The sequence below is a fragment of the Rattus norvegicus genome, chromosome 7, assembly GCF_021556685.1.
Source record: "Rattus norvegicus strain SHRSP/BbbUtx chromosome 7, alternate assembly SHRSP_T2T, whole genome shotgun sequence".
Lineage (NCBI taxonomy): Eukaryota > Metazoa > Chordata > Mammalia > Rodentia > Muridae > Rattus > Rattus norvegicus.
In genome coordinates this window covers 80,525,001-80,546,036 of record NC_141540.1, presented here as the reverse complement: position 1 = coordinate 80,546,036, position 21,036 = coordinate 80,525,001, and the positions used below count along the sequence as shown (strand labels likewise).

General features: G+C 45.1%; 2 protein-coding genes across 3 annotated transcripts in view; one reads left to right on the top strand and one right to left on the bottom strand.

Annotated features, from left to right (window-relative positions):
* Dpys (dihydropyrimidinase) overlaps positions 1 to 10,083 on the top strand; it is a 78,505-nt gene extending 68,422 nt beyond the window's left edge. The window contains exons 8-10 of one of the 2 annotated variants that reach the window (XM_087558939.1): positions 217 to 424; positions 8,144 to 8,289; positions 9,679 to 10,083. In XM_087558939.1, coding sequence (XP_087415065.1) covers positions 217 to 424; positions 8,144 to 8,260 — 325 coding nt within the window. In that variant the 3' untranslated portion in view covers positions 8,261 to 8,289; positions 9,679 to 10,083. 2 annotated transcript variants of the gene reach the window in all.
* A 10,677-nt stretch (positions 10,084 to 20,760) lies between these two features.
* The window catches only part of Dcstamp (dendrocyte expressed seven transmembrane protein), a 33,077-nt gene continuing 32,801 nt past the window's right edge, over positions 20,761 to 21,036 (bottom strand). Inside the window, exon 5 of the mRNA XM_087555306.1 lies at positions 20,761 to 21,036. This exon is cut by the window's right edge and continues 2,382 nt beyond it. The gene's annotated coding sequence lies outside the window, so the exon portion shown is untranslated.

Sequence of the window (21,036 nt, the reverse complement as noted above, 5' to 3'; positions counted from 1 at the left end):
GTCACCGTAAAGAGGGGTCTCTTGGGTTTTCCTCTTCAAGAATATGATAACTTTGCAGTAAAATGTCCGAGGTCTGTTCTGTTCTGGAAGTCTCCTGATTCTAGATAAAGCCTTGATCTTTGGCTAAGTTTCCTTCCAAGTCAGCACTCTTGTAGCATTCTGTAGTCTCCGTTGAGGCAGTGATGACCTGGGGCTGTTCTGGTTTTACACACACAGGACGATCTCAGCCAAAACACATCATCAGGCCGTTAACTTCAACATTTTCGAGGGCATGGTTTGCCATGGGGTGCCCCTGGTGACTATTTCAAGAGGCAGAGTGGTGTATGAAGCAGGCGTTTTCGACGTCACAGCAGGACACGGGAAGTTTATTCCGCGACAACCTTTCGCTGAGTTCATTTACAAACGAGTCAAGCAGCGAGACCAGGTGAGCACACCACCACAGTGACCAGTGCGGTCTACTCACCCTGGGTGGCATGTTTGTTATTTATTGTTCATGGAGGTTGCACTATGTCAGCGTGTGTTTAACATGGTCTTGGGGTGTCAAGATTGACCAGAAGAGAACAGGCACATCATATTTCAATGAAAGAAATCCTAGCAGGAGGTTTGCAGACGTGTGTGTGTGTGTGTGTGTGTGTGTGTGTGTGTGTGTGTGTGTGTGTGTCAAAGTTTTCTCCACTTTCTTTTTTGGGGTAGGGCCTTGAGCAACCTATTCACCCTTATTTAGGTCTGGGTCTTCCACTCCGCAGGCATCCAGATGGATCAAGAGTGGGGTTTGTCAGAGACACCTGTGAGAGAAAGTTAAAGGAAGTGGGGAAACACTGAGAGGCAAAAACGCAGTTCAAGGAGACAGGAAGTGGGGAACACAGGTCAGATCAGGGAGAATCTTTAAGCTACCTCTGGAGGCTGCTAGCTCTTAATGGCACCAGCCATTGGCTGGGAGCTGCTGTGGAGGGCGTGGCCTACCTGACCACACACTATGATGAGTCTTAGTGCAGCAGTTGCGCCATGAAAAATGTGTTATCCTTACCTAAAACTTTGCAAGGAAGTTTCCGAGGGTAACCGCCAGGGGAGGCGTTTGAGGAAGTGAGATCGGAATATGTTCTCTCCCTTGCCTCCCCATGTCCTGGCAACACAACCAGAGCAAGGTCCCTTCATCCTTAGGGTCTGCCTTTCCACTTGAAAGTTAAACACCTTAACTATCAAATAAGAGTTTGAAATGCCAGAATTAATAAAGGTCAGTCCCATCTCTTTGACTTCTCAGTTTGATAACGGATTCTGTAACAAAGATTAGGAATCTTTGTAACCCTTCAGTGATTATATTATAAAAAAAAAAAGTATTTCGTCTTCGTTTAGCTTGCGTTTTTCATGTTTAGTTTATACAGTTTTAAATTCTTTTTAATTTTCACGAAATGGACTAAAATACTGTTTTAAAATTTTTAGATGGAAAAATCTACAATCTGTATTTTGAAGGTGGGGAGGCAACTCTGTACTCTCAGTTTGCACTAACAAAGTCACCCAGAGCTGTGGTGGCCTCAGGGGACATGCTTTCTGCTCTCTACCCAGCAGGCTTCACTCATGTTCTCATCCCACCCCCCACCCCTCGGGACCCTCAACCCAAGTCCTTGAAATGCATGGTTTCCTTCAGGAACTTCCCCTCTTCCCACTTTTCAAATATGTATTTCCCTCCCCCCAGACTTCTCTGGTTTCCAGCTCGTTTTGTTTAATTCTTTTTTAAAAGATTTATTTATTTTTATTTATAAGAGTACACTGTTGGCATCTTCAGATACACCGGAAGAGGGCGTCAGATCCCATTACAGATGGTTGTGAGCCACCATGTGGTTTCTGGAATTTGAACTCAGGACCTCTGGAAGAGCAGTCAATGCTCTTAACTGCTGAGCCATCTCTCCAGCCCTCATTTTGTATAATTCTTGTGGCCTCTTTGATTTCTGATCTAAGGGATTGTGATTTTGTTTGACTTAGGGACACCCAGAGTCCTCTACACAAAATGTCTCCACTTTTCAAATAATTTCCTAAGGTTTTGCTTAGGTAAACCAGTGCTCTTAAATACTTTAAATTCTTCCCAAATACCACAAATCTATCTCCCCCCATCTTTTCATGGTTGGGGCCACCTAGAACAGAGCCTAGGCCCCTGTTGTGCTGAGCCACTCCCTGCCCCTACACTGCCAGTGTTTAAGATAGTATTGAGTTTGCTGTGGGGCTAATTTAGTAATGTTGACACTGGCAGGTAACAAGTGCTAACTGTGAGGACACCAAGAGTTTTCTGATGCTTTGTGTGCTAAGAGGAAGCAGTTCTAACATTTAAGGAGTGAGTGTTCCTGAAGGCTGACTGTGACAGAACAGTGAGGTGAATATTCAAGGAACTAAAGCCTGTTCAGGAGTTGGAGAGAAGCCATAGAGGCATTAAGGGATCTGATGCAGCCTTCTAGCTTCCGTGGGCACCTTCACCCATGTGACACACACATAATGATTAAAAAATAAAAATAAAGTAAAGAGCCAATTCAGCAGTTAAGAGAGTGCATCGCTGTTTTTGAGGCCATGGTTCAGCACCTGTGTGAGAGATAACCAACCATCTGCAGCTCCAGTTCCCAGGGACTTGACATGCTCTACTGCATGCACACAGCACACAGACATACATGTAGGAAAATATTTATACTCATAAAGTGTTTTTAAAATTTTTAAGTACAAATAAGACATGAATCTGAAGGGAAGGGGAGGCAATTTTTTTAAAAAAAATTATTATTTTGGAATATGGGCAGCTAATCTTTCCCATAACTTTTCAATAAAAAAGAATTTAAAATTTGCATTCAAAGCCACTCAAGTAAGAGCTTTCACAGGAAGGAAAGAGAAACGAAAGAAATAAAAGAAAAGACCGAAGCAGCAGAAACTTAGATATTTCAAGTTTCCTAAGGGTGAAGTTACATGTTATTAATTTTTTACCAAACACAAAAGCTTTTTTATTTCAAATGCATTTTATCCCTGGACTTTTTTTGTATTTAGAGTATAAGAATAATTTTCAATGAAAATTGAAAATATGAGCCTTCCTTGAGATCTCTCTCTCTCCCTCTCTGTCTCCCCTGTCTCCCCATTATTAGCAACTGCAACCTTTTCTGGAGGGTTGGAGAATGTGGGCACGTTGTGCTCTAGAGAGGAATCAGACACCTCCTGGAGAAATATATGGTTTCAGGATCCCGCTGCCGCAGCTTTAAACTGCTTGTATCTCGGCAGCATAATTTCCCTTCTAGATAAGAGAAACGAGCAGATGGCTGACCGGGTCCTTGAAATGGGTATTTTCCATTCCCAACATCACACTTTGTCAATGCCTCTCTCACAGTGATAGTATGAGGAAGTCATTTAGCTCCTGTCACCACCTTCTATCCAGTCCTGACTCCCTCGATTGATGGCTAGCAAGCATCAAAGGCGGGCATCTGCTGGAGCTGATCTGGCTTGAAAGAGGCACGTGGTGCATCTCTGTCCTGTCCTCAGTCACTGGAACGGACAGCCACTACAACTGGGATGTTTAGGACAGAGGAAAGAGAGAGGGGGCTTGCTGTTAATATTTGCCAGACCACTACTGTATGAAAGGCAATTTCTCTGAGAACTGAGATCCTCCAAAGTCCAAAAACATTTTAAGCGTTGGCTTGAAACATTGGGGAACATTGAGTGTCCATTTTTATAGCTAGGTATGCCCAACCAAAACACTTCAAAATATAAACACTATATAAAACAAAACACTAGCTTCCGAGGGGCATCTGACCTGTGTTCTCCCTTTGCTTTACCTAACCATTCACATTGTCCAGCCAGTGATATTTATTACCCATCACTTAGGTGTCACAGTTTAATTCTCACAACCCTGGAGATAATGGTAGTGGTCCTGTTTTATAGATTAAGAAACCGAGGCTCACTATAAAGCACATTAATCATAAAGTTTTAACCCTACTCAGTCCCCGCCTATCTCTCCATGGGTTCTCAGTCTTCCCTCTGCAGCTCACGTCCCCTTCTGCTAACAAACTTAAAGAGGAAACCAGTCCCAAGGTGGGAGGGTTCCATGTCCACATTTTAAGAATTATAAAGCACATACGTTTTTATTGTTGAACCCAGGGGCTGCTCATGTTATAATGACTCATGGGAAAGCACTGGGTGGCTCAGCTTAATGTGGCCAACCTCCCTCCCCCAACTTCACCAGGAGTGGGCTGAACTTCTTTATGGAGGCTGTCATCTTGCTCTCTGTGGGTGGCATGGTACCAGTCATTCCATTGAGGTTGAAGGGGCCTTTTCTATTGTTCTTGCTATCTTCAGAAAGCCTGGCATCGCTTCATTTCTCTCTCAGTTGATAGTACAGTCACATTTCTATCAATTTACATGTTCCTCTTCCCCTGATCAACTAACCAAAAAGCGTTTCTGTAATTATGTAGATATAATGATGATTGCAATTAATGTCTATTCATAGCACTGCATATAATTCTCATTTTTGTCTTTCTATTAATGCATCACAATGACAATCATAATTAAATATGGTGAACTCAAATTGAACTCTCATCTGCTAAAATAATCCACCCATATTTCATTAAGCGAGGGGCTAATTTTGCTTTCCGCAGCACTTAGGGCACCTTTCACGTGTGCTTACCTTCGAACCATCTTATTTGATTACGGTACTCTTGAGATGGAAACTACTGGTGCTGAAGTGCGATTGCCAAATCTCAGAGAGACAGCAGGACCTGTACCAGGTGGGGTAACTGTCTTCAGGTCCCCAGTGTCTTGAGATGCAACTTGAGAGAGCTGTTGGATAATTTTCAATAATGTTGCTCTCAACAGAATGATAAACAGTTCTCAGGGGTCCAATATCCAGGAAGCCTCCCTTCATTTCACAAACACTGTTGATTGTCAGGAAGATTCAAGGGACTAGGATACGGGACACAGGAAGCCAGCAGTGATTGGTCCCATCCTACCTCTTTCACCTCCAGCTCCTAGTGCGTAAGTCCTCCTTTGTGACTCACCTTTTCACACCTCTCTGCTGTGGTTTTCTATAGCTTTGTGGATGGAATTGGAGAGATGAAGGCTAGAGATCAAGTTGAGAGTCACCAAATATAGATTTAAATTCCCAAGTCCAAGGTCACCGAGGCGACTGTGAGATGGTAGTGAAAGAGCGGTCTTACTGATGCGCAGGGAGCCCAACTTTCAGAGAACAAGTAAAAAACAAAACACCCAAGAGCTGGAGGAAGCTGGCCTTCGAGGCAGAGCAAATGAGAGGACAAGTCTCTAAGGCAGGAATCGGAATGCACTCACTGTGTCCAACCGGATCATCTCAGCCTTCACCCAGGCCCATGTATCTAATGCTTCATTGAAAATCTGCTGGGAATTAAGTATCCTTTCAGCAGGGGACATTGGGATGGATTCCGTGAACCAATACTGTATTCTCTGAGCACCGATGCCTGGTCCCGCTGAATCTGGGCTCTGTATTAGGCTGGTATCTCATATTTCACATGGAAATCTGTCATTGTGACTAGAGGAGAGGATCAAGACTCAAATTGCTAAAAGTGGTAGGTTACATTTACTTAGAAAACAAGTGTTCACCTCGGCAGTGCTGCACAGTGAGTGCCATTTTGTCGCAGTGAATATCCCTTGAGTCCCTGAGAAGCACACAGAGCAGGATGTCAGGGGAACATCTATCAAGAGTAATCTACCAAGCCCCAGCACATGAAGGTGGATGATTCAAGTCCAGTTAAGACAGAGCTTACCTACCTTTATGGAAGGGAAAATATCAAAAGGTTAAACTTTCTGGGAAACTGTAGGCTAGACCTTCATTGTCATGGATTCCTGCTCACCCATCCAACAGTGTGAAGGCTGTGCAGGGTAGGGTGACAAGAAGACACTTGAGAAGAGTCAATTTATTTCTAAGGTAGCAGTGTGGGTAGGAGTGGCCTCCGTCTCCTCCTCACTCCGGTAGAAAGTCAAGCCTTGTCCATCCAAAGTGTGAGGCAGATAAAAGTAGAACCTCAGTCTGGACCTGTCTGGTAGGTCAGAGACGTAGATGTTGTGACCAAAGTGGGACTACCAGACTACATGCTGTCCAGAGGCCTGGCCAGGGCAGGGACTGGACAGCTGGAAAGCAATTATTAGATTCCAGGTGACCTGAGACCTGGGCATTGACTGCAGCTAATTAGCAAGAAAGGACAGCCCAGAAAGTAATACATGATGGGTACAACAAAGGAACTTGGGGAAAATGGAGTCACTGTGGACCAGACCGTCTCACAAGAAGAAAGGGGGCTTATCTGGAAAACACCGTGACTCTGCTCCAAAGACAATTTTCCTCATGTTTTCAGCATATTGTCTATATTTGTCGTTAGGAAACAACAGAGTAACCTACCAAGCCTCAGTCTTCTGGGAGAGACAGACAAGGCAAAGGCAATTGTAGAACACAGTGGCATGTGTACCCAAGAGTCCCCACAGGAGAGAGGACTATTGCTTCAGGTCTGGTGTTTACCTGGGCTGAGCTATAAAAGACAGACCAAACGGAAAGAAAAGGTCTTGCATTTCAGCCTGTGCAAAAGCCTGAATTGTGGTTTCCAGGGTAGGTCCTGAGGCTGCAGCTGGGATCCCTGGAAGGGATATTTAGAGCATCTGGCCAGCCTATAGAAGAGCAGTTCTCAACCTGTGGGTCACAACCCTTCGGAGGGTCGGATGACTCTTTCACAGGGACCAGCTGAGACCGTCTGAAAACACAGACATTTACATTATGATTCATAGCCATCACAAAAATTAGTTATGAAGTAACAATAAAAATAATTTTATGGCTGTGAATCACCACAGCATAAGGAGCTGTATTAAAGGGTTGCAGCATTAGGAAGGTTGAGAATCACTGCTCTTGAACAAGCCTGCCATGAATGGGGAGGAGCCAGCACACTTGGTGCGTCGTCTTTCAAAGATGCTCAGGACACACAGAAAGATAACAGGGGAGCACAACAAGAGAGTTAAGGTCCAGGGAGTGCTGTAGAAAGAGGAAGATGGAGCAGAGTCTGGGAAGGGCCAGGTCATAACAAATGCATGAACAAATGTGTGTTCCCCCAGAGCAGTCCCTGAAATGCACCATGGGTTAACCAAGAAGAGCCGAGAGAAAGGCAAGACCTACAAGTAGTAGGCAAGAGAGGGTGCAAAGAGAGTGTGAGAAAATCTTGGCTTGCTTGCATGTCAGGTACCTTTCCCACTCTCAGAAGTGTCCTGATTTGGATGATAACTACATAGGGTTCCGCCTACTGTGGCAGCTAGAGCCTGAAGTGGGAGAAGCGCGGGGATAAAGAACTGAGATGAAGGATGTAGTCAGAGACCATGGGGTTAGGGAAGTTTAAAGTTTCAGATGTGAAATCTCCAAGTGACCAGAGCATCATCTGAGTGGCACGTGTGGGAAGATTGGCACTGTCTGGCTGTTTGGAGATGAGGCTAGGACAGAATGAAGGAAGGCCGTGATGGAGACCAAGCAAAGCCCTCGTGTACCTAGAACAGGGGTAGGGCAGAGGCAGAGGCACTCACTGCCTGGGTCTCCAAATGCACTTCAGGAATGTGCGAGAGGGCCATGGGGAATAGTGTGGGATTTAGAGCGTGAGGCCAAGTGGAACATTTCCTGGCTTGCTTTCTTTTTCCTAGGACTTTTTTGCTTGTGTCTATGGGTGTTTGAATGTGTGTAGACACATGTTATACACATGTAGGTGCACATGTCATTCATGTCAAGGCCCAAAGTTGACCTCTGTGCCTTCCTCTGTTACTCTGTCACTTTTATTTACTGAGGGAAGGTCTCTCAGTTGAACCCAGAACTCACTGATCAGTCTAGCTAGTCAGCTTGTCCTAGAGAGCCCTTGTCTCTGCCTGGCTAGGGCTGGAATTGCAAGCAGCTTCCCCAAGCTTGAGTGGTAGGCACTTTGCCTACTGAGTCATCTCCCCAGTCCTAGTGGGTCTTTTCTGTGATGCAGATTAACACTAGCCAAGAAGACAACCCAGAGGGAGACCGAGGCTAAGAGGGTGATAGAGTTATTGCTCTCAGGATTCACACTAACTTAGCTATTCAAGAGGGTAGCTTGGGATTTACAAAGTTAGTAAAGCACAGGAGAGGTATGAATGTGTTCTGTTTCAGACCTGCACACCTATACCGGTGAAGCGTGCGCCCTACAAGGGAGAAGTCATCACATTGAAACCCAGAGAGACAAAAGAAGACGACACAGCTGGGACCAGGATGCAGGGCCATTCCTGATTTGGATGCTGGGGTTAAGCAAGTGCAAAGTAAGTGTTCTGGAGTGAGGAAGTGAGTATCAGCATATGATGACCAGCACGTAAAATTAGCCTCTTTCTTCCCATGCCTTTGAAGAGCCTACAGCTTCAAAGTGGAAGAACCCTGATAAAGGCCTTGGGGATTGGAACGTTGAATTGGCCTTGAGCTAGCTAAAGATTCATTCTGTAGAATTTTCCAGAGTATTCCAAGAGCCCAACAGAATCTTCTGAGTGCAAAGCAGCAGGCTTGTTCAGGCAGAGAGCCCTACCTGCTGTACTAAAAGCATGTTCTATGGTCAATATTTGAAAACCAAGTAGAACTTCATGTGGAAAAAAGATGAAATTTTGTATTGTAAATGCAGCTGTGTTCTATGATCTAGAATGCATAGACAAATGAATACAATTGAGGAAATAAAGGAAAATTACACAAGTTTTTGAGAAAGTTTTCTAGAAGTATTTGGCAGTGTTGACACGGAGTTTCCGGAAGAGTGTAGATTTCACAACAAGACTTTGAAACACTGTCCAGTCTCGTGTTGTCTTTGGACATACAGAGCTTCCTGTTTTCTGTTGTTCCTCTGCCAAATCGGTATTAAAGGACAGTGCTACAGTTCTAGTTGTCTTCATGAGGTCACTTCCACTGACTCAGTAAAATGCGAATTTTTGCCATTTGATGGTTATACTCGTGATGTGTACTTATATGCTTCTATACGTAGCAATCTGGGAGTCTTACACCAGCAGGCATGTCCAGTTTACTTCCTGTGGGTCAAAGGTCATTAGTACAGTTTAACACAAAATCAATTGTTTTCTTGGGAACTTGATTGTACATTTCTCAAGCATAAACTTTAGAGAGGACAAATGTCACAGGGTATTGTCTAAGGGTCAGACACTGCTGTTAGATGCTGACCGGGTGGATGGAGGTATATGTGTGTGTCAGTTGGATCAATGCTGGACTCAGGTCTGTTTTTTTTTTTACCTATTCTGGCACTGCACACATTCCGCTTTGATGGCCTGTGTGTCCTTGCTTAAGCTTTGTGACCACGGGAATTTGGACAGCACCGAGACAAGGCAGACCTGTCTCCCACACGCAGTGTGCTCTCTCATTGTTGAACATTGTCATTTTCTTTTTAACACCACCAGCCTCAAGCTTCAGATCTTCTGTCATTCCCACATTTCTAGTATTATTCATGTGATTCAGAAAGATTATATTTAAAATTCTGGAGATTAGCAAGGGAAAGAAATGGTGTTGGATGTGATCGTGCGCTACTTGGAGCTTTTGTGGGAGCCAGGGCTTAGTGTTTACTTTGATTAGAACCTTTCTTGGCACAAGCTTGAATCCTGTGTCTCTTTGTGAGGGAGAATGTTACACTGAGTGCCTTTTATTCTCTTCAAAAACAAAAGCAGAGTGAAGGCTCCCAGGCTCCCCTCCCCACCATGCTGCCAAGCCCTGGAGAAGCACCTGCCATTTCAACTCTCCAAGATCCTTTAGGAAAAATCATCGCTCTAGGCCTCTTTGATTTTTCTCTCAGAAGCAATAGCAGCCTGCCTCACCCTGCCTTTGTTGCTGTGGAAGATTGAGGATATAAATGAACATTATTGGGATGAAACGTCTGCATGAAGATTCATTGAAGATTCCTTTTTCAAATGCCATCTCTCCTTACCCTAGATTTCTTTCTTTGGGTTTTTAAAGATTTCCTTCTGGTGTAAAGGTTTTGTTTGTTTGTTTTGTTTTAATGTTTATGTTTGTTTTAAAAATCAGTGATTTTACATTTCATTGCAACTAATAAACATCTGGAGCTTCATTCTGCAGGCTAGTGTCTGAGTTCCATGTGTGTCCTTCTACCTAGTGGATAGGACAAGGACCCCGAGGATTGGTCTTGATGAGAGAACATAATTTCTTGTGTGTCAGTGTTACCTGTAAGCCAATTTCCGAGATGGGTCTCAAGAAACCAGATCTGGTACTCGACCACTAAATGAGTCCGAGGCAAAATATCCAATCACATGGATGGATTCAGGATTTGAGGGAATTAAGTGGAACTGGCATCACATGAGGATATCATGTTGATCTGTTCCTCCCCAACCCTCTCTTGTGTCTTGGTCCCTCTGTGCAGTAAGGCTGGGCTTCTCTTTGGATGTACCCACACACTTTCTGGCATACTAGCTCAGGAGAGGATGTGGTCCCTTTAAGGAAGGGTAGTCGGAGCTCAGTGTCATTTGCTCTGAACACACAGAAGAAAGGATGGTGAGCTGTACCTGAAGAGAAATCTTCAGCTCAATTAAACTGCAAATCCTTTTTTTCCCTCTGGTTAAAAGATAGTACAAAATGTTTTGTTTTTTTCCTCTGTATACTTTGCTCAACAAAGGCAGGTCTATGTTAGAACACAGACTCCTTTGCCAGTGAGTAAGCTGCTTTCTTACCCAGAAGTCAATTCTCACACATCATTTACTGTTCACTAGAAATCTCACCATCTCCTGGAGGCTTTCCAAAGTAGGTTGGTCCTTCTTGTATTCACTTCCATAGCAGGGCCCAGCATCCACTCCACCATTGTGTCTTACCTCTTACAGCACACATAATTTACTTCCCATTAGGGGACAAAAGTGATCAAGAGGTGGGTTTGAGTGTAAGGGAGGGTAAGTGTGGGTAGTTAACATGGTGTCATCCTAGATAAGTAAGGTCAGCATCCCCAGACTGTGGACTCCACACTATGCTGAAGCCAATCCCCAAGCATGCTCACTGAGGGACTGAGATAGCTGCTTGCTTCACATCTCTGACTTCTCCCCACTCCCTCCAGAAGCTGAAAACCCCTACAGGGAGGGGCTGGTCCAGCTCACTGGCCCTCCCTCCAACCCAGCACAGTGTGTAGTCAGTGATGGGCACTCAGTGGATACTTTACAATTTTTAAATAAGAGGAAGTAAAGGACTTCCCACCCAATGCTTCAGTGGATACAGATGAAGTGAGAGAGTCTTCGATGAGGCAGACACAAACCCTGGAGTCTTTTTTTTTTTTCTTTTCTTTTTTTTTTTTTGGAGCTGGGGACTGAACCCAGGGCCTTGTGCTTGCTAGGCAAGTGCTCTACCACTGAGCTAAATCCCCAACCCCAACCCTGGAGTCTTATACACAGCTCTCTATGAAAGAAGGAAATAACTAGAGGATTCCGTGGGCTTCAGCAAAGTCTTCAAAAATGCATATGGGATTCCCTTTGTATTTTCCAGATGGCCTGTGAGACAAAGCTCCTTTTCCTATTGAGTTTGATTGATCTTCCTAAACCTCTGTTTCTTCATTTACAAGACAAAAACAAAAAACCAAGAATGGACACAGGATACCCTGAGGCCCTATACAGTTTGCAAACACTAGTGCCCATTGCTGGCATTGTGATGAGTCAATAAAAATGGCTTCCAGAAAGCCTAGGCCGTTTTGTCCTTTCCTTGAAGTTCACAACATCTGGTAATACCAACCCTTTAGTGGTGGCAGAAGAATGGAAGCTATGAAAAGGAAAGTGGTGCAAGTCCAGGCACGAGATGAGGGCACTCAGCCATCCTGGGGATGTTAGTGGGCATGAAGGCCAGGATGTGGACACCATGAGCAGTATGAAGAGGGATCCAGTTGGAAGCTAGATGAAGCATGGAGGCAGCCACCTCTCGGCAGGCGAGCTTCTCCTCTACAGGAAGAGGCAGTGTAGGACTTGTCAAAGGCTGGAAAGTTACAGACGCTGCATTTGAACCAGCTGAGCAAGACATATAAACATCTTAAGTTTCAGTCCTTCTATTGATGAAATGCAGTAGCTGAGATTATTTTCATGCTTAAAGATTAATGTCTTAGTTAGAGTTCCCATTGCTGCAATGAAACACCATGACCAAAAAGCAAGTTGGGGAGGAAAGGACTTATTTGGAGTCTACCCCTGGAGAAAGTCAGGACACGAACTCAAGCTGGGCAGGAGCTGGTGCAGAGGCTATGGAGGGGTGCTGCTTGCTGGCTTGCTCCCCATGGCTTGCTCAGCCTGCTTTCTTTTTTTTTTTAATTTATTTAATACTTAATAATAATTCTTTGGTTTCCGGGCAAACATCCCCCTCCCCCCTCCCCTTCCTTATGGGTGTTCCCCTCCCAACCCTCCCCCCATTGCCGCCCTCCCCCCAACAGTCTAGTTCACTGGGGGTTCAGTCTTAGCAGGACCCAGGGCTTGCCCTTCCACTGGTGCTCTTACTAGGATATTCATTGCTACCTATGAGGTCAGAGTCCAGGGTCAGTCCATGTATAGTCTTTAGGTAGTGGCTTAGTCCCTGGAAGCTCTGGTTGCTTGGCATTGTTGTACTTTTGGGGTCTCGAGCCCCTTCAAGCTCTTCCAGTTCTTTCTCTGATTCCTTCAACGGGGGTCCTATTCTCAGTTCAGTGGTTTGCTGCTGGCATTCGCCTCTGTATTTGCTGTATTCTGGCTGTGTCTCTCAGGAGCGATCTACATCCGGCTCCTGTAGGCCTGCACTTCTTTGCTTCATCCATCTTGTCTAATTTGGTGGCTGTATATGTATGGGCCACATGTGGGGCAGGCTCTGAATGGGTGTTCCTTCAGTCTCCGTTTTAATCTTTGCCTCTCTCTTCCCTGCCAAGGGTATTCTTGTTCCCCTTTTAGAGAAGGAGTGAAGCATTCGCATTTTGATCATCCGTCTTGAGTTTCATTTGTTCTAGGCATCTAGGGTAATTCAAGCATTTGGGCTAATAGCCACTTATCAATGAGTGCATACCATGTATGTCTTTCTGTGATTGGGTTAGCTCACTCAGGATGATATTTTTCCAGTTCCAACCATTTTCAGCCTGCTTTCTTATAGAATCCAGGTCCACCAGCCCAGGGATGACACCTCCCACAATGAGGGACCCTCCCCCATTGATCACTAATTCAGAAAATGCCATACAGCTAGATCTCGTGGAGGCATTTCCTCAACTGAGGCTCCCTCCTCTCCGATGACTCTAACGTCTGTTAAGTTGTTACTCTTAAGCAGTACAACTCAGATACAATGGCCTAATCTCTGTGTCAGCCCAGAGGCATCCCCTCCTGCCCTTCCTTCACCTAGCTTCCCCCTCTTCTTTTCCAAATACCTAACACTGGGTCCCAAAGAAGGCACACAATATAATAGATTTCTTTTTGTCAAACCCATTCTCTCCTTTTACTTCTTCCTGGAAAATACCTTGTGGACTAGTGTTTTTTTTTTTTTTGTTTTTTTTTTATATTTTTTTTTATTAACTTGAGTATTTCTTATATACATTTCAAGTGTTATTCCCTTTCCCGGTATCCGGGCAAACATCCCCCTCCCCCCTCCCCTTCCTTATGGGTGTTCCCCTCCCAACCCTCCCCCCATTGCCGCCCTCCCCCCACCAGTCTAGTTCACTGGGGGTTCAGTCTTAGCAGGACCCAGGGCTTCCCCTTCCACTGGTGCTCTTACTAGGATATGCATTGCTACCTATGAGGTCAGAGTCCAGGGTCAGTCCATGTATAGTCTTTGGGTAGGGGCTTAGTCCCTGTGGACTAGTGTTTTTAACAGAGCGACCCTGCCATCGTTTATTGAGCATTTGCTGTTTGCAGGGCACCGAACCAGACCCTTTCTTTTAGTTGCCACTGCCCCTGCAAAGCTGCACTGAGCAGCACAGGAAAGAGCTGAGGGAGTCGGCATTGGAGGACTGGAGTGATCTTGGGAATGAGAGGCAGTGAGCTAGAACTGTGCTGCACAATGAAAGCAAAGTCAGCAATGAATCATGATGTGCGTTCATGGCCGGGGCTACGTCTGTTTTAAGAGCCATCCACAGTGAATCAGCGGTGCTTGTAAACTTACAAAGTGCAAGGGGCCTGGCCTTGGGACACTGAGACAAGGGTGTTTGTATAAAAGCTAGAGGGGTAGAGCATATTAGCTGGGGGTTTTCAAACTGTGTGTTTATTTGTTTTCTTAGTTTTGCCTTATAATAGAATGTAGTCTCCAGAAGAACACAGGGCCTCTGGGTTTTTCTCTAATGAAACCTTAAAAGTGTTCAATAGATTCTAAATGGTAATCCCTACTAGACCTCCACCTATTATGTGCCTCCACCCGGGGGTATAAGCTCTGTGTGGACTCTATCACCTTATCCTGTTAACAATAAGGTCACAATGAGAAAATCAAAACTCAGATGGGCTTAATAACTGCCCAATGTGTTGGCATTTGATGTTCTAATGCAAATGTAAGTCAGACAGTTCTCCATCCCCAAAACAGGAAACACAAAGAACCCACAATCTCAGAGAGGACAGAGTCGTTGCCATCCGGAAGAGAATACCTATCCAGCTACTCATAGCTCTGAACACCATGTTTTACGCCGGTGGTTTAGGTTCCAATAGCAGCATCTATCAGCAGGGACCATGGCCAAGGAACTGAGTCACTGCGTCGATGCAATCAGCAGTAGAGTCAGTCTATGGGTATGGTGAGGCAGAGGCAAAAGCACACAGAGCAGCCAGCACAAAGCCGGAAGGGAGCGCGCGGGCACACCGGAAGAGAGCCTAGCGGGCGGGCCAAGTGAGCACTTGGCACATTCTCCAGCCTGTGTCATTCCCCTGTCACTGCAAAGCCCTGGGAAGGTACTGCAGGAAACCAGGTGTCACCACAATCTGGTGGCTACTTAGCCATCTTCCGGCTAGACCTGTCACAGACTTGACTGTCCTGGTGCACTCAGCTCCCTCAGGCTCCCTCCTCCGGCAACCCTGTTCCTGCAGCCATTCTTAAGCATGTCTCTCTGCACCTCAGATAAATGAGTTAGGAGTTATTCATGCTCCTGGCCTCTACCTCCCCAAGTTCTGCTTTCTTAAGTGGTTTGCAGCACTCTGTGAGGCTTCACGCCTCGGGGCCAAACTCACTGTAAATAATTCACTTGGGAACTCTTGTTGCAAGAAGGCTTGTTTTCCATTCTTAAGGAACACGGCACACGCCCACTCCGATCAATATTTACTGCTCGGCACAGGCATGTGGAGACAGGAGAGGTTTACAGCACATTGGATAAGACAGAAAAATGAGTCTGGGGGAGGGAAACATTGCAATGGAGCCATCTGGGAATGCCTGGCCAGCCTCCTGGAGTGCAGTGGGCAGCTCAGCCTGTGGGGCTAGGACCTCAGGGTCCTTCTGAAAGAAGAGAAGGAGGTTCGCCTCTGAGGATAGGCCTGTTGCCTTGTTTCATTTTGTTTGTAGACAACAAAGGACAAATGACAATTCTTTAGACTATGCAGTTATGGTCCTGGATCTGAAGACTGAGGAGAGAGGACAGACACGGCTTGATTTTATTGTGCACCGCAATTCTTTACTGGATGCTGGTGTAACTGTCAACAAGAAAGGATTCAGGAAGAGTGGATGGTGGTGACCCTGAGACTCAGTCGCAGCGGGGCAGTGCCTCCTGCAATAAGAACACACAGCATTGGCAAGGTGACTATTTGGAGAGGACTTGGTATCCACACTTATCAGGATGTATGCAGTCTGGGGAAGTCACTTCCCTTTTATGAACCTTGGTTTCTTGATCTATGAACTGGAGACAGTAACATTTCCTCTGCTTCCTTGTCTACATTGTTAAAAGAACCCAAAGAGATGGCATTTGTGAACTAGCAATGACAGTGTAATGTGTGCAATAGAATGACAATCTGAACGCCATGCTCAGTCACCTGCTCTAGAAATTGCTAGTAAGAGCAGACATAGAACGAGAGAAATTAGAAAGCAGTGGGGGAGGGTGTGAAAATAGATGAATGAGCTCACAGTCACACAGAAGGGCTCTTCTTCCAGGAGACTGCCAAGGGCTGGAGAGAAAAACGTGGGCAAAAAACGAAGGTGAGCCATGGCTTCAGGAAGTGGAGGTGTTGCCCTCCCCGCTGGAGGAAGCTAGAACTTTTCTTTGTTGGCACAGAGGCTTGGGGTTAGGGTGACAGCTCATAATGTGGCACTTTCTTCATCAATCCACACTGAGGGTCACATGATCCACCCAGAGCCAGACGTAAGCACAGTAAAGCCAAGGCTAGGCTGAGCATAAAAATGAGAGAGAAGAGGCTGCAGGTGGGTGGACCAGCAGGGTGAGTAAGACAGGCAGTATAGGTGAATTCTGTGGGACAAGGCTAGAACGCACAGAGGGTAGCCTCAAGGGAGGTGTCGTGCCACAGTGGAGTTTGTTGGCAAAGGAGGCCTAGAAGGGGCAATTCGTAGGATCACAGCTACAGGGTAAAGGGAAGCTGGCTCTCTGGAGTGAGATAAACTCTGCTCAGAATGTCAGCTCCTCTGTAGCCTTTGTGCCAGGGCCTGCCATTCCGAGGGCACTCTTAGTCACGTCAGTTAACTGACAGATGAGAACAGGCGAATTGAAAGTATCCAGCAAACCAGGCCCCAGACCCTAGTTATTCAGAAAGTTGAGGCAGGAGGATTATAATTTACTGAAACCACATCTCAAAATAAAAATATAAGTTAGCAGACTAAGAAAGTCAGTTGGAAACCTAGCATCTGCCAGGTCCTTGGTTCAACTGTTAACACTACAAAGAGAAATAAATTAACAATTGAAAAATACCTATAAATTCTGAATTTGAACCCTTTTTGTGACTTGGGCAAAAATTAGCTTTCTTTATTAACAGGGACCACTTCTCAGTCCTTAACAAACAATGTCTTCTGTCTTGTTCTATGTTTTGTACTGTCGACTCAAAGCAAAACAGTAACAGCCCTCACCTAAGACAGAATAAGAGTTTATTCTAAAGCCGAATTTGTTTGACCATGGACCTGGAACCCAGATTTAGCTTACCCCAAACTTCATGCTCCAACATAGAAGCAGTTTCATGAAATCTTATACTTTTATATATAGAGAAAGTAATAGTAAAGATTTTTTTTAAAAAAAAATACATGAGAGAAACGGTTGCAGCAAGAGGGGGAAACTTGCCTATTGGCCTCAGAAACTACCTGATGGCTTTCTTAGCTTTGGGGTTGGTGGAAACCTGTGGTCTGCTAAATTTATATATTCCAAAAGGTCAGGTCATAGTATGTTAGTTCTGACACAGAGGTGGGCAAGAAATGGGACTAAAGCTAGCCTGAGGCAGGGAAGTGACCCTGGACCTACAACATTCCGACCTCTGTGTAGATGTAACTTTTTTCCAGAAATATTCTCTTCTCTTCACCCCCCTTCTCTGTTTGTCTCTGTCTCTGTCTGTCTGTCTCTGTGTTTCTATCTGTCTGTTTCTATCTCTCTTTCTCTCTGTTTTGGTCTGTTTATGCTTCTCTGTTTCTCTCTGTGTGTCTGTCTCTGTGTCTCTGTCTGTTTCTGTCTCTGTCCATCTGTCTCTCTGTTTCTGTCTTTCTCTGTTTCTCTCTTTTGTTTCTCTCTCTCTCTCTCTCTGTTTGTCTTTGTTTCTATCTCTCTGTGTGTGTCTGTCTGTCTCTCTGACTGTCTCTGTGTGTCTGACTGTGTTTCTCTTTCTGTTTCCGTGTGTCTCTGTCTCTGCTTCTTTCTGTGTGTCTGTCTGGCTCTCTCTGTGTCTGTCAGTTTCTGTCTGTCTGTCATCTGTTCTCTCTCTCTCTCTCTCTCTCTCTCTCTCTCTCTCTCTCCCTCCCTCTCTCTCTCCCTCCCTCTCTCTCTCTCTCTCTCTCTCTCTCTTCCCCCCCCCTCTCTCTGTGTGTGTGTGTAGCTTCAAACCTGAAAACAACCCCACCTCAGCTTCCCAAGTGTTATAATTGCAGGATTATGCCATCACGTCCTGCCTCACCCATTTCCTTCTCTTTATGTGATACAGAAGTTCAGAACTGCCACGCTCCATTTAGTGGCTTGTTTCCATGGCAACTTGTTTCTGCATTTTGCCATTCTCAATCTGCCTGTAGTGCTACGCCGGATTCCAGCTTCTAACCACAGCAGCACTCAGCCCTGTCTACATCCTGTCCTGATGCACCGTGTTTTCAAAGGAGCACTGTCTTCTCAAACAATTCATTTAAACATATGATGGCAAGGTCTTTAAAAAGTAGAAATAAAGAATTTCTTCACACTCGCTAGTCAAGCAATCACTTGTCTTATTAGTCATTTTGATTTTCTTATTCAAGGCTGTTTGCTTCAGGTATATCAAATGTGATGGTTTGAATAAGAATGGCCCTCATAGACTCATATATGGGAGTGCTTGATATCCCCCACCCCACCACCCCGCAAAGATCTCTTGAAAAAGAATTAGAAGGTGTGGCCTTGTTGAAATGGGTGTGGTTTTGCTGGAGGAAGTATGTCAATGGGGGTGGGCTTTGACATGCCCCAGTTCGCTTTCTCTTTGCCTCATGGTTGTGTCTACACACGGCCTCTCGCTATTGCTCCAGTGTCTGCCTGCCTGCGGCCATTCTGCACAACATGGTGGTGATGGACTAATCTTATGAAACTGTAAGCAAACACCCAACTAAATGCTCTATGTTATAAGCTGCTTTGGCCTGGTGTCTCTTCACAATAGAGCAGTATCTAAGACCTTAAAAGACAACTGTAGAAAGGGTCTCCAAGAGATACTAGGCTCCAAACATCTCTGGCTCTCAGAGTTTCTTGACACCTTCCATGGTGATTAGACTGTTAGTGTCCCCATTCTTAGTGATGCAAACCAGGACTTCACCTCAGGCACATGCAAAAACAAGAGTCACGGTGGGAATTCATCTTTGTCTCACTGGTATGCTTTCTAACGAATCCCTATAGTTTGTTTCTTCTTTTCCCATGTACGTGTACATACTTGAAGGCCCGAGGTTGATGCTGGAAATCTACCTCCATGCCTCTTTCCACTTACTCTTTGAAATAAGATCTGCCCATCAGTCCCAGAGCTTGCCAACACGACTAGTTTCATTCGTCAGCTTCATTTCTTATCTCTGCCTTCCAGAACTAAAATTACAGGAAAGCTACCACATCCACCTGGCATTTATTTGGCTTCTAGGGATCTAACTCTGGGTCTCTTCATGCGGGGCAAGCACTTTAACGGCTGTCTTCCCAGACCAGCTTTGTGTTCTCTAAGTCCTTGGCATCGTCTCCCACTTTACTAAGCCAAATCTGCTGGGCCGTTAGCCTCTTCTTACTGTTCTGGACCATGATTTGCATTGAGTTTTGTTTCTTTTGTTTTTGGCTTCTTAGCTATAAAACTGCAAGACTTTTAAGAGGTGCTTGGATGCAGGCCCACAAAGGCTGATTGGCAATCAACTTGCCTTTTCAGAACGAATTTCTATATTTTCTAGCAGACCAGTGTGCCATTTGCCCTTGGCCGTCAGTGCGGATAAATGACCTTGTGTTCCTAGTCTACGCTGTGAGAAGTCAGGTTTAGTCACCTGGCCTCAATAATACAACTAGAATGAACAAATTCATAGTAAAAACCAACGCTATGGGATTTATTCAGTGTGGCCACTTTGGAAAAATGATAAAGAGATTCAATGACATGCTTCAAATTCACTTTCAGGGTTCTGAAGTGAAATTGAGGTTTAAGTAAGGGCCAGGGATATACATCTCTAAGTATGACAAGATGAGGTGCTACCCACCCATCCTTGTCTGGGCTTCATTATCCCAGCAAGATACGCTGACAAGTTCTCTGTGCTGTATGAAATCTCCTTCCTGGGTGTCAAGCTTCTCCTTTGGCTGTCACCAGCCTTTATTACCCCTCCTTCCCCAGTGTGAGATTCCTGGAGGAATCCCGGTTTCTTGAGATTTGTTCTGTCAATAGTCTGTAAGCTAAAATAAGGAACACAAGTTCCTTTCAAGATATTATTCCAGCCAGAGTTACATCTCCACATTGGAATCATTCACTCGTACAGGCTCTGTAGTAGCCACTTCCTTATTGTGAAAAAACACCATGACCAAAGGCAACTCATAGGGGAAGAAAAGATTATTGAAGCTCGTGGTTCCAGAGGGATAAGAGACCATGGTAACAAAGTAGAGTCATGGCAGCAAGCGACAAGCATGGTGTAAGGGCAGGAGACCGAGGGCTCAGAGAGCCAACCAGCAGCAGGTGAGGTTTTAACTGTCAAAGGTCACTTCCCACAAGGTCACACCTCCTAAGCTCCCTAAGACAGGGGAAAAATTAAAATCACAATGCTATAAGCCTAGAATGCCAATGACTTCGGGAAACCACCAGAGGTTGGAAGAGAAAGGGAAAGAAGCTTCTAGAGCTTTTGAAGTGAGGACAACCCTGCTGGCCTTTTAAATTGGGCTTTAAGACTTCAAATTCCTGAGGGCATATATTTCTTTTACAACAGGACCCAAGGGTTGGAGACACTGAGCAAGTCAAATGCTACTAGAGCTAAGAGGGGCTGGAGAGATGGCTCAGAGGTTAAGAGCACCGACTCCTCTTCCAGAGATCCTGAGTTCAATTCCCAGCAACCACATGGTGGCTCACAACCATCTGTAATGGAATCTGATGCCCTCTTCTGGTGTATCTGAAGACAGCATACTCACATAAAATAAATAAATTAAAAAAAAAAAAAAAAAGAGAGCTGAGAGGTGTGAACCAGCCTCCAAAGGATGGGAAGGTGCCACATTGCTTTTATTCTTCTGGCTGTTTTTTTTTTTCCATCCTCAACAATGAGTTCTAGAATTGACCATAAGACATTCAACACAGAACTTTAGAGGCTAGCTGGATATTTGCAGCATTTCTGGGATACATATTCCTAGCATCCAATGCAGGGGCAACTGGAGAGCCAACCCAGACCTGCTGTGAACCTCTGGCCTCCCCACATAACTTGAACATGATTGCTTAGGGTTGCCTCTCCCTACTGCATGGGCAGTAGGCGATTTGGGTATT